Genomic DNA, 14,371 nt, shown 5'->3' on the forward strand with positions numbered 1-14,371 from the left:
ACCTAGTTTACACGGTGCTTGAAGTCTTTGGATATCCTTTTTAGGGTCCCTTTGAGTTTGAACTCACCACGGGTTCCTGTAGCAATACAATTTCCTTTCATCATCAGAGCCAGCTTCAGCTGTTGTCGGGTATTATTATGCTTCATTTCTTCCTTCCTCTTCCATCAGTCCCTCCACCTGGACTTAAATGTCATGTATAGTTTGAGTTATTTAATTTATAGTCCCTGTGTACTCCAGGATATCTCAGAAATACAGGAAAATTGCCCAGGAAAAAGGGGACTTCAAGTGGCTACATTTTCTGCAGCACATAAGAGCCAGACCCCCAGACTTCATTGAAAGATGTGCAGGACATTTAGGACAAGGTAATTTGGGCAGAATTTTGGCAGAAAAGTTCAAAGTTGCCTGCATGGGAAGATGCTCTTCTCTCAGGGAAAGGCCCCAAGTCACTGCTGAAACAGGGACTGCATTATATTAGCTTGAGCCGTATATTGCACAATGTGACTGCTCACACTTGGCAACGTGGGTAGTGAATGATCATCCAAGTGGGTGCAGATACCACTGGAAAAGGTCACTGCTGCAGTGAAAGTGGTGCCCTTTCTGCAAAGAAGGAGGCCTATACTCATTACAGAGATGATACATGAGGTAAAATATTGTTACAAGGGGTAATTTTTTCTAAACAAAGCATAAAACAAGAACTTACAGGAAGATTCTTTACCTGCATTCTTCCAAAATACAAAGTTTTCTGGTGGATTGGTAATTATTTCAGTGAAATGAGGAACATTAAAATAAAACTGGATTTTAAAAAACTGAAATGATGGCTTTTTTGCTTGCTTGTTTTCTCCAATAGTTTTCTTGTTTGTTTTTTGAAGTCACTCTTGTTAATTGTCCTGCAGCCATGGTATGTACTAGATAGCCAAGAAAGCTGACATGGGGAAGTTATATACAGCATCCTTGTGACCTTTTTGCAGTGAAGATACATATCTGTCCAATAAAGCCCAGGCCAAATGACAGTGACAGCTGCCTCATGGCATTCAGTTTGAATTGAACAGGTTTGCTCACAAGTCTGGAGCAAGTATTTCATTACAGACTGTGCACCAAGAACAACATAAGCCCCCAAAAGTGAAACTTTCCCTCAGCAACTATGGAAAATGCCCCGGTGGACTGAGATGCACTTCACAGGCTCCTCCTTATCTCCTTGCTTTGACTTTCCCGAAAGCTGTCAACCTCTGGTGGTATTTGCGTGTTGGTGTAGCACTTGCAGGAGAAGAAAATCTCCCTTCTTCTATCAGGAGCGATCCAGGGTGTTATGGGAACCAAGCACTCAAAGAACGAGGGAAGAAGAAGCATGCTTTTCCTGCGGAAAAGTTCAAAGTTGCCTGCATGGGAAGATGCTCTTCTCTCAGGGAAAGACCCCAAGTCACTGCTGAAACGGGGAATGCATTATATTAGCTTGAGCCTTATAATGAAAGGGATGACCAGTGCCCCTGACTTCTTGTGGGGACTGCCTGAGGTGCAGAAACTGAACCTTTCACGTAACCAACTGGTGGCGATTTCTCCTTCACTGGGAAAACTAGACCGACTTGTAGTGCTGAACCTGGGTGGCAATCGCCTCAAGTGTCTGCCGAAGGAGATTGGACTACTGAGGAATCTGAAGGTTTTGTTTGTTAACATGAATTGCCTGACAGAAGTGCCAGCAGAGCTCAGCTTGTGCAGGAACCTGGAAGTTTTGAGCCTCTCGCACAATTGCATCTCACAACTGCCTTCAAGCTTCACTGACCTGACAAGCTTAAAGAAACTGAACCTCAGTAACAATCGCTTTGTGCAGATCCCCCTCTGCATTTTTGCACTGAGGAGCTTAGACTTCTTGCACCTGGGGTCCAACAGGCTTGAAAACATTGCAGAGAGCGTCCAGTACCTAGTCAATTTGCAAATCTTCATCATAGAGAATAATAACATACGCACTCTACCGCGGTCTCTCTGCTTCATCACAGCTCTGGAGCTGCTAAACGTAGATAACAATTCCATACAGACTCTTCCCGATGAGCTCTATCTGCTGCACAGGCTGCCCCGGATTGCATGGAACCCAATGGACAAAGGCCTCCACATCTCCCACAACCCTCTGTCCCGACCGCTGCCTGAGATCATTGAGGGGGGACTGGATGTTCTCTTCAACTATCTAAAGGAGAAGAAGGAACACAACTAAGTTTCTGCCGGACTTGGGATTAAGCTTGTCATCACGACTCACTTGTGCCAGAGTACTTTCCTCAACGGTCACTTCCACTTCGTAACGTTTGGATTTCCAAGACTGTGGATGGCTTTAGTAATGGCTGGCAGAGAGCAAGTAAAGTGTGATAGTCCTGTTTAAGTGAGTGAAAAGTAAAATTTTCTAAAACTATCCACTCCTGTAGTCTTCAGAGTTGGAGTGTTTGAGCTTTTCTGGAGAGGAAGAAAACATGCAAACAATAAATGTTGATAAAATGTTTGCTCTTCTTTTTACAGAAACATATTAAGGCAGATGGCTAGAAGTTTAGATATCTATACTTGCCAAATATTAGGTTGGAGAAATATTAATATAATTTGGATTTGCTATATGTGATTGAAGTTGCACTTTAACTCCTGCTCATTTCTTCATGTGCAGCTATGACTGCATAAACAAACACTGCTACCTAAGTGAATCTCAAGGAAAATGTTTAATTCGCTTTCAGCAGTGTATATATCCTGAGCTATATTAGCCCAAAGACAGTATATCACTGGCCAGTTCAATATTACTTGTTGTTTACCCTGCAGCTGTGAGCTGGCTGCTATAAAATGCAGATGAAGATGTCAGTAGTGGAGAGATTCTCCAGCTCTTTGGAAGAAGACTCCAAACATAGCACCTAGTCCCATTCCTGATACACGTGTCTTTGACCATGGAGCCTACTTGGGTATCGGTAGAAGTGTCTCAGGATCAGCCAAGGGGAGAAATGGAAGTGGAACCTTATTCCCTTAAACAAAGGCTGCCAGATGAAGCTGATCAATTATGAGATGGACTGCACTTGTTTTCCTTTTGCACTTCCCTGTATTTGGAATCATGGAATGACTTGACTCAAGAAGCAGTATGTCTCCTAAGGGTGAAGTATTTCTTTCAAGAAAACCAGCAGCAAACTAATCATCAGCTTAAGTAAGAGCTTCAAAAACAAATGCTTATTTCTGTGATTTTCAGTATCAGCCAGTAGCAAAGAAGTTAGGTCTTATGTGATTTCTTATATTGATCTTCTCTGTATGTCCTTCATCAAAGTTTTATCTAGTAATAAAGAGGCAGTATGAAAGAACTGTTATCAATATATGCAACTTGATTTTTTTTCTCAGAGAAGACAGAAGCAACTCTGTTGAAATCAGTTGAGATAAATGCTTCTAATAGCAGCATAAAAAAGGAATCAGCCTCTTGAGCTAATTAAGAACAGCCAAAGCCACTTTTAAAGTGCTTCCTATTGTATGTCAAATCTCAGGAATCAATGATTAGTTTTTAAAATGTAATTTGCTCAGAATTATGGAAGACTGTAGAAGCTTGATCCTTCTTCTAGTGAGGCTAATGAACAACTGTGGACTGAGGGAAAACCCTTCCATCAGCAGTGGTAGAAGTAGTCTGCTAAGAGTAGACAGCCATGTAATTCACAGGAACATGCAAGCAAATGCAGCACCTTTGGCCATGCTAACATTATCAGTGCAGTGTCGAATACAGCAATGAAGGATCTACACTCACAGACTCTTTCACTGTAGGGCTGCTCAGTCTGATATTTTGTTGTGTTGTTTTGTGTATCATTTCTTATTTTAATAGAGAATTTCAGTGCTGTGCTCAGCAACTGCAGTTTCTAGCAAAAAAGAAACAGTTTTGAAGGCCTTTTTTGCTGGAGCATAAGACAAACAAAGTAAATAAACAAACAGCAAAACACCGTTATTTGTGTCTTTAATTTAATGTGTGTTTTAAATGTTACTTTTAATCCTCTTGTGCATGCATTTACTTCCTTCATGCAGTGGGATTTATAGCAAGTTCCAAGATTTTTAATGCACAATACATTGAATAAATTAATATGTGATTCAATTAGCAGCAAGAAATAACACTGCAATTATTTATAGAAATACCAACAGATAATTCTTGGAGGAGATTAGACACAGATTATTAACTTCTCTAAATGCCCATTTCATATCCCTAAGTCTTGCATTCACGTAAACATTCTACTCTCTCAGCAGCACTTTGCAGGAAAATTAAATGCCTATGGCATTAATCACCTGAGAAGGCTTTCCACACATCAGCATCCAGGATTATGTGACACCAGATAGCTTCTGATATGTTCTGACTAGAAGAGGTATGCTTCATAATTTACATGGGAGATGTGAGCCTGAGCTCTGTGTGTTCATTAGGACACTACTACTGACGGTGAGCAGCAGTGCATGATTGAAGAAAATGGTCTCCCGACAGGGGATTAAAAGGCAAATTTGACAGAATCAAATGCATCTGGAAAAGCAGTTATAATATGAAGTGCAATAGCAATAATTTAAAATTCAATTATTCAATTGAATAATAATAACCTTTTACTCAAGCTAATAAACCTTTGCAGGGATATGAAACACATAAAAGTCTCTGCCTTTTAAACAGAATAATAAAATTCATTGAATAAATGGTACTTTAATGTATAATTCAGATTTTGCCACTAAAGAGATAATTTCTACTGAACTGCTTTAGTCTTTCTTTCATTTCTGCATTAAAACCCTTGTAAATAGGTTTCTTAGAGATACAGAAAATGAACTTACATGAGCAAAGGTAGTATTCTGAATCCTTACTGAAGTAGGAAAGACTGTATATCACTGTTAATCTATTGAAGTGTGCATAGGGGTCAAATAAATGCATATGCGTTTCCATCTGAGAGGGTGTAAGGGGCACAGGAGGGAGGCAGAAATCATGATGTCACATGCTGGCTCTCATTTTGAATAGGGCATTAGCAAAGAATTGGTGGATCTCAGCAGTGCCATCTGACACCGGTTGTACAGACTACAGGGGGGATAAAAAGAAGCTGCAGTGACTGCAGACACGTCTCATGTGGAAACTATCATTTCTATGTGTATATTAAACGATATAACTTTGATGTAAACAAAGTTCTCAGTTCTTATAGCTCTCAGCTTTCAGAGAACTATATGCTGAACATTGCACTTGTTTCAGTACTCACTGAGGTTTTCTGCCATATAGATCTACCAGCAGCATAACTTTTTGTGCATTTATTATTCTTGTTGTTATCGATAGTGGTGATCTTCAAAGGAATGGGGAAAGCAGGAGAAACTCATGGAAAAGAATGTCCATAAGGCAGCATGACTGTTCTACAGCTACTGCTCAGATAAGCTTGCATAAAGCTGAAAGGTAGAAAAATTCTAAGTATGGATGAAACAAAGGGCAAAGCACAAGAACCAAATGTCTGGAAATCATGTAGTATGCAATGGGGCTATACAATACTGATACTAATAAGCATACTGATGGCACGTTTAGTGAGGTGAACAGCTTTGATGTATTTTTATCTTAAATCAAAAGGAAAATTGCATTCTGCAAGAAGTCTAGTAAACATGCAAGACCTTCAAGAACTAGAAAGTTTCAGGATCTTGGCATAACACTAAAGTTTGAATTTCAACCTTGAATTGAAATAAAAGCATTTTAATTTGAGATGTTGCTGTAGTATCTCACTATAAATTAAAGCTGAGATGTGTTGTGCCTACTTCTTTACAGCTACTGGGCAAACCTGCTACATGGAAAAACTTGCTCATGCTATTTGTCAGAGAATCATAGAATCATAGAATTGTTTGAGTTGGAAGGGGCCATTAAAGGTCATCTAGTCCAACTCTCTTGCAATAAACAGGGAAACCTACTGTTAGATCGGGTTGCTCAGAGTCCCTATCCAGCCCAACCTGAGTGTTATCAGAGACAGGGAATCCCCTACATCTCTGGGCAACCTGTTCCTGTGCTTCACTACCCTTACTGTAAAAAACTTTGTTATAGACAATCTGGAACTCCCCTCTTTTAGAGTGAAACTATTTCCTTTTTTCCTATCACAACAGACCCTGCTAAAGAGTCTGTACCCTTCTTTCTTATAGCCCCCTTCTGAAAGGATACTGAAAGGATCTAGCGACCTACCAAAATGCATTGCAATGTCTCAACAGCCCCCTGGGGCATCATTAGGCACCAATCTACCCAGGAGCAAAGCAGCAAAAGTCTACAAATGTCAGTTTTCAAGATGCACTCAGGTAGCACTTCAAAACAGATGTTTTCCATCTGAAAGCTTTTGAAATTCAGATTAAATATTATTATGATTTTGAATTTAAACTTTTTAATTTAAACACTTTAAACTATTACAATTTTGAATGAAAAATGTCCACTTTTTTTTTCCCAGTTTACCAAGTCTCTCAAAATTTTTCTTTGTTTTCATCAAAATTTCCCATTTTTCTGGTCAAACATCAGAACGGTCTCTAGGTATTTTTATAAAAAGGACATACATTCCAGAGATTAAACATTTTAGGATGTGAATGAATTAATTTCCTGCTATTGCACTGTAACTTCAGGAAAACCCATATTTTGGTTATCTTTGGTTAATATATTAAAGAACTTTGCAGTCATTTTTTAACTGAATGAGGGTGCATCAAAAAATAACATATTGATCCTGCAGAGCTGGAAACATTCTTTACTTCACTGGACTATCACATTACTTGAAAAAACATATCAACATATAATTTTCAAAAGTAGAAAATCATCCATAGTCCAGTTTATTTCCTTAACCTAATGAGGAAAGGACGAATAAGAAATGTCATCAGGCTTTCAGTCATCAGTATAACAACATGAAAGACAAAGAAATCAAAGAAAATAAACTGATCACCTAGTCAGTATTAATGCACAGAATTTCAAGGAATATTTTCCTGCTGAGCCTTTGGACAGAAGATTTTCAGTAATTCGATGAGAGTTTCAGACTGCCTTGCAGAGTTACATTGCATATAATTAACACAAATAGAAATATGAAAAATAATATTTAATAATATGTAAAATGTGCTTATTATTATGTAACATGTGCTTTCACAGTCCACACGCATAGCACCTGAATTCCTGAAACAGTTACAGCTAAAGGAGAACTTGCATTGGCTGTAAAAGGACCTACACATATATACAGGAATACATATGTTTACCATTCCATATACAGCAAAAAAAAAAACAAAAACAAAAACAAAAAAAAAACAAACACCAAGATGTAAAAACTCAGGAGAAGTTTAAATGAATATGAAGCTTTAGATATATTGGGACAAGGGTGTACTTTAATACTCACATGTGGAGTAAGGCTAAAAATGCTTTTATAACATTGTATAATCCTTTCTCTGCACAAGTAAGAAGCAGAGTAATAATTATAAAAGATGAAAAAAAGAGACAGCGAGACACCTCCGCTTAGGAATGTATTAGGTTATCTGTACAGCTTGAATATCCCAAGAGGAAATCAAATTCATATAAAGGATTTTTTACGTGGAAATTGCATACAAATTTTTTATTTTTCCATTCCAGCTATTTAAAGAAGAGCAGAATACTGACATTATTAGTTTAAAATTCTTCCTTCATTTCCCCACCCAACACTGACTCCATGCACCTATCTCTCTTGCAGTCAAGGCCAGTCATCCCTTATCACCATCCCCTGCAGCCTAGCAGTACCAGCAAGTTCCTACACTGCTACAACTGCTAGCCCTACCAGATGACTTTGCAGGATTTGGTGATAGAGCCTGAAATTTATTCCCCAATGTATGTGGAGCCATGTTGTGCATGGCTAAAAAGGTATTTTCCAGTGAAGCAGGAAGTGCAGCTACAGATTTAGAAAAGGTCACTGCAAATTATACTGCCTCGTAAAGGAAGCTTTACCCAGGCAGGCTGAAACGAAGGCCAAAGTGCAAAGCTCTGTGTTTTCACAGAGCTCAGAGGAGTTTCATATACTGTGAATTCATTGATGAATACCCAGTTTTTAATTTCCACTTTCCAGATATTAAAAATGTTTATATTTCTGTTTTCTCTTTTGATAAAGTTCTCCAAAAGAAATATATGTTGTTCCCCTTTCATCCTTACCTCCAGACTTTGCGTCCTGGACATATTCAGAGAAGCAGCAAATTGCTCCTCGCCCCCTGCAAAGCCAGGTGCTGCTGGGTGTGGGTGGGTGTGAAAACACACCCAGTGGCTGAGCTCTCCCCCTCTGTGCAAGGTGCAGAGAATGGGGGAGGATGGCAAGTTCCACAGACACTGGTCATGAGATGGGTAAATGATTCAAGACAGACTTCTCATAACCTCACCATGCGCCTGCTTAGTGGGTTAGGAAAGTGGTTAGTTACTGGACATGATTTCCATGGTCAGTAGAGAGAGATGGACAAATTCTTCTTGGGACAGTACCAAGAAGGGAGCCTGACTGAAGTGCTAAAGAGAGCCCCAGGACATCTGCAGCCTGATTCAGTCACCTCAGTAAGGTCAGTGTTGTACAGTACAAGTGCCTTCCCTTGCCTCTGCAGCCAGTGCACACAGAACCAGAAGCGGTATCTCTCAAATATAACTTGCTGAGAAGGAGTGAAATATATGCCAGAGAAACACAAAAATGCCTATGATTTCCTATGCCAAATGCTTTAAATGACAGAAAATCTTTTCTCCTTCACTTTTAAAATGCTCTACCTTGAAACAAGGGCAGGCAAGGCAAGTGTAAAAGAGCCTTCTGTAGCTGTAGAAATGGCATTGCAAAATCTGCTGGAAGTTACCGAGTGCATCATGACAAGCCATTAGAGAAAGAATCCCTTCCACATAGAAAACTAAGCTACGAGGGCTGCCCTGAAAGCAATTCCTCCTATTTTATGATGTTGGCCCACGTCGTCAGAGGCAGATGGTGGTAGTATGGCAGTAGAGGTTGAACCTTCCCTCCATTATTCCATGTTGTTGCTGTGTGACAGGTGGCAGCAGAGGGGCAGTCTGACAGAGTGGCATCTGACATCAAGAGCATATGAAGCAAAGGTGTGTCACTGAATTCCAAACAGAATTCCATGCAGAAGAACAATGCCTGCACTTTGGAAAATTCAATCAATTGTGATTTGTTGAAGATAAAATCTTTTCATAGGCATTTCTCTGAACAGTAGTCTCCTAAACCTTCTAGTACACTTAGCTTCTCTTTGGAAATAACACTTTAAAAATAGATTGTGCAGTGGTATTTTTATGCTCCGTCCACGCACAAAAGATGTTGCAAAGATGCTAAGAAACCTAGAAATTAATTCAGTAGAAACATCCCTCAGTGCCTGTGTATATATGTTTGTGTGTGTGTTTAGAATGATTTGGGAGGTTTTTACAATGCTTTATGATGCAGTATCTGAGGAATACATGTGAGTTGAATGAAAAAATGCATATTCCACTGCAAATAAAATGCTAGTAATTTGGTATCAAATCAGGACGTAAAATAGGTGGTGGTAAATTATGTTGCTTTTGAATTTGTTTTACTTTCTTTTTTTTTGGGGGGGGGGGGGGTGTTTTTTAGTGACAGATATCACAAAGACTGTGGGGACTTTTTAATTAAGAAATGTGGGAATTTAAAATATGAAAGCATTCTAGTTTGGTTTGTTTCTTCTTTCTTTTTTAATTGACCCATTGATCATGGAAGAATTCCAGTTTGATTTGTTTCTTCTTTCTTTTTAATGGATCCATGATCATGGAAGAAGATACAGTCATTTCCAGTTCCTTAGTCACTAAACATTTAGTAGATCTTGCTATTGATATAGGTTGGTTTGTTTAGCAATAGGGATTAGAACATTAGTTTAAGAACTAATAAATTAGTTTAGCAAAAGGAACTCATGAGTGATAGCTCTAAACTTTTCCATTTCAAATTTGGTGGGTGAATAGTCTTGTTTTCCTTAATAATTTTGCAATGGCGACATAATAGAATACTTTTCTCTTTTGCCTCTATGGGTGCAAGGACATCTTCCTCAGATTCCACATATGTTGTTTTAAAAGTTGCTCACTATAACCTAGTACACAAAGGAAATTTTCCAAGCTGGGGAAAAGCAGCTGAAAGTGAGTCAAAGGTCTCAGTGATAAAGCTGATGGTAGAAAATGGGGAAGGAGTAGGTGGGCATTTGACCACCCTAAATACTACTGAGCATGCCCCAAGGGATGTTAGCATATATTAATAAATCCTTGAAAAAATAATGAATATGTATACATAAGTCCTGTGTATGTATGTCTTAACTGTTTAAACGTAAAACCTGAACTCTGAGAGAGTGTGCTTGCTTGTCAAGTTGCCCAGTACGTATAGTGACGAATAAAGGAATGCCCCTTTCTAACTCCACATTGGAGAGTTTTCTTCCTGGATTTTGTATGACACTATGAACTATTTGAAATGCATTTTTTAGCCCATCAAGTAACAGGTTAAATTCTACACAGCCTAAACTTTCTCAGAAAATTTATAGGCTTGATTCTAAACATGAAAGTTCAATTTTGCCTGGATGGTTGCAGAAGGACAGAATAGAGAAGTATAGGGAATTTCTACATCTAATTGCCTGGACTGCTCCTGTAGGCAAGGGGTGAAATGCAGCTGTTTCAAAATTTGGTTCAAGTTCAGAAGAACACTGATAGCTAGTTGTTGATTAAAAGTTGATGTATACTTTTTACCCTTTCAATCTTTCTATTCTATATTCTATTTTATTTGAATGTCAGAATAACAGTGCATAATACTGTGAATCTTTTAATAGCCTAAACTTACACTGAATGAAAGCACTGAGCCGGTGACACAGACTTCAGCTACATTTTCTAGTTAAGCTTGGAAGGCAAATCAAAAGCTGTTTATTTAGATCAGTCTCATCTAGATGGTATCCCAGAACTTATAGGAGCAAAAGTAAATGAATACTTGTAGTTAGACTTGGGAAATTTTCAATTCTGCAAATCAGGGTTAATTTTGATTTATTTATCATTTGCCCAAAACTCTGAGTAGTTAAAATTGTCTTCTGTGGCCTGGCATGCAGGTGATAGAGGTAGACTTTGTGGGCGAGAAAATTCTTCTAGCATGTCCAAATCCTCCTGAGGACTGGCCTTAGATGAAAATGTGGAAATTCACCAAGGAGTCAGGGTTTCCTCTGGCGTTTCAGGTGTCCAGCAGAAAGGGTAATTAATGTTCTTTAGATAGGCTAATATGTTGCAAAGTAGTGACATTTCAAGAGAGCCCAGAAGCAAATAGCTCTTCTGAGTAAGTCATTTTCACATTTACATCAATTTAGTGAAGTCGAGATTTGGATGAAGATAAGCATGGCTTTTCTCTTGCCTGTGTTTCCAGGGTGATGAGTCACCAAACCGGGATTTCTGCAACCATTCCTCTCTCTTCAGCCCCATTATCCAGCAATTGGGTATTCTGAGCAAGACGTAGGCTTTTATGACATTCAGCAGCAAATACTCAGCAGGAATGCCCTACATTTGCCTTGCCACATTTCATGCTAGCAACGGTATATTTTAAAATGTGAGATAAATGATAAACATAAGAGGAGGGGTGAAGAATTCCCTATTTAGAGGCTAGTGCTAGACATCCAACCATTTTCATAAGAAACCAGGACAGATTAGTTTCTTCTGTAGTATCTGCTGCCTTTTTCTTTTCATTTGTCCTTCCTCTTTGTTGAATCTTTTCTATCACTACACACTCTTCCTCTTCTTTTTTTTTTTTTTTTTTTTTTTTTTTGCTTTTTTTTTTTTATTAACGAGATTCGACATTTTTAATTAATGTTGATTGCTTGACTGATGCCTGTTCAACTCTACTTCTCGGAATTTGCCATCCAAAACAAGTTAATCATTAGCAGAAGGTTCACTGGGGATAATAAAAAGAGAAGAAAAAAGAAAAAAAAAGAAAAAAAAATTAATACAAACAGAATAAGTGAGAAGTGGCTGGCAAGACTCAGAAAACAATAATGAGCCTGAAGAGCAGAATATATTTTCCACTTGGTGGCATTTTTCTGTGCCCTTCTACCTCATAAATCTTGTCTCCACTATGATTGTAGATGGGCATTTATTTTAACCAGATACCGAAGCCCTATTGCAAATGTTAAAAGCATAGGAAAGACACTAGACACCACTATGCACAATAAATAAGTACTGTCCTCACCTGACTTATTCTCCAGGGGTCCCCTCTTGTTTCCAGTGAAGCTCTGCATTAATTCATTGACTCTGTTACCTGTGCTTTAGATGTGAGGGATTTCAGTTCCCTAGTGTCCTGCTGCTATAGAATGATTTAGAAACAGATAGAGAAAAGCAGGAATAGATACTCTTGCCCAGCCCCAGATACTGCTATGTGTTGCAGTTGCTGGGATTTATGTTTAGCTCTCTATTTCTGCCCTATTTCTGTATTCTCTATTTCTGTAAAAATATGCCCACCTCCCACTTTTCACCTGTGTGCAGCACACTTCTAATCTCTGGTGTCAGCCCTTTACAAAGGAGGCTGCAGTGCTGAGGCATAGACACAATTACACAGAGAGGGAACAATTACACTACTTTCAGAGAGATACTCACTTTGATTTCAGGACAGGAAGAAAATGGGAAGGATAAATAAAGAGAAGGCAACAGGATCCAACAAGCACAGAATCCATTGCTCGGCTGAGACTGAGCTAGCTGATGGATAGAGAGTATGCGTTCCTGGGAAGGTGATCTTCCCTAAGTTAAGTAGAAGGACTCCCAAAAAGAACTATGATAGCGGAGATTATAAAATAAAAATAATATTATACAATTCTAATGCAGAAACAACACTTGATTCTCACAGTATGAAGCTCAGCACTGGTGTGACCATCAGGAAATTTTGGGATTCTGCTCACATGGGGCACTCACTCAAGCAAAACAGTGCTGAAGGAACTGCTCCTACAAGCCTCACCTCCCACTGAGGCCAGTGGGAACTGCAGGGTGTTATGGCATAAGATAAGGTAACAGCTGAATAATGCAGTCTATCCACTTGTTCTGAGATGAATCAGAGCTGACCAAAAGATTGCTGCTTATCGCTGGGTGTCTGAAGGTGCAGCCCACTTCACAGTAAGCAGTGCAGCATCAGCTTTGCACTTAAAGGAAGGCTACAAAAACTCTTCTGCCTCCAAGGAGAATCCTGTTTCAGGATCCGTAAAAACTCAGATCTGAACTGACTGCTCACAATCCGTTTTAAAGTTCCTTCTCAGCCTGACACTGTAAAACATAAATCAAATCACTGTGTGATGTGACTGAACAAATGTAGTTAGAGTCTTATTGCATAAAAGCAGGCAAATAGTATGACTAGAAGGGTATTTTAATACATTATAGTGGTTAGTCGGTAGTTTGATGTCAGATATATAAAGTATTAAGCAAGATATAATAATCCCTCCAGTAATGTAAAAATGTTCACATTTTTAATCTGGAGATCTCACTGATGAGGCATGATTATTCAACATCCTAGAAGGCAGCTTTCTAAATTATGCTATTCCCCATGGCAAGGGAAGGACAGATCACAGACTTAATGGAAGGAGCATTTTCGTTTTCCCTGGTGCACAATGGGATTTACATTTCAGCCCTCCAGCAAGCTGAGTTACACAGGATACCTTTTAAATTAGTACCACCTCACGAGTTTCACCCAGGGTACCACCTAAATTAACAAGCAATACATTCAAGAATCCCTGAAAGGCTTATTATCTCCTGTCTAATATATCATTAGCACTGTATATAATTTCTGACATACTGCACCCACCTCTTCTGATAAAAGATTCCCATAGGTTAAATATGGCAGTGTCAATGCCCAATTCTGGTTTCAGTACGTGAAGAGGAATTAAGGTTAACTGCAGAAGAATCATTCCCCTGGCCTTTCAGTTTATGTCTTTTCATAGCTGCAGAATCACAGCAGAATTTTTGGTCCATTATGTTATCATTTCAATTTGATGGTATAAAAGTAAAGTATAACCCCATCTCCAGATGAAAGAGAGCTGTCCTTCCTAGGTTAGGATATCTGTTTCTGCATCCCAAGCCTTCCTGGCTGTTTTAGATATCTATAGGGATACAGTCATCTCCAAGCTGCTCTCCCACCCAGAGGTGTCACCACTCAGGACAGAGGCAGGAAATTGCTGAGGCAGCAGGAATGCTGATCTAACAGTTCCCACTGGGATGCTCTACTCGTTAATTTTCTCTCAGGCTGTCATACTTTGAAATGTTGGTCAAAGGTGTTTGTAAAGCTGGAAACGAAGAAATGCTCCCTTCTTCAGCCTTGGCTGCGCTTGGAGTTTAACTCATTGCTGACAAAATACATCAACAGCTGGAGCAGCTGGAACAGTACTTACATAGGAAAGGCCAAAGCATAGAGATATGAATTGCAGC

At 39.1% G+C, this 14,371-nt stretch overlaps 1 protein-coding gene across 1 annotated transcript; it reads left to right on the forward strand.

The window, feature by feature from the left end:
• Positions 1–768: 768 nt before the first annotated feature.
• LRRC30 (leucine rich repeat containing 30) lies at positions 769–3,933 on the forward strand. Its single transcript, XM_048939420.1, has one exon. It carries the CDS (start codon positions 1,307–1,309, stop codon positions 2,201–2,203), a length of 897 nt encoding a protein of 298 aa, XP_048795377.1. The 5' UTR covers positions 769–1,306; the 3' UTR covers positions 2,204–3,933.
• Positions 3,934–14,371: the final 10,438 nt, after the last annotated feature.

The sequence above is a fragment of the Lagopus muta genome, chromosome 3, assembly GCF_023343835.1.
Source record: "Lagopus muta isolate bLagMut1 chromosome 3, bLagMut1 primary, whole genome shotgun sequence".
NCBI lineage: Eukaryota > Metazoa > Chordata > Aves > Galliformes > Phasianidae > Lagopus > Lagopus muta.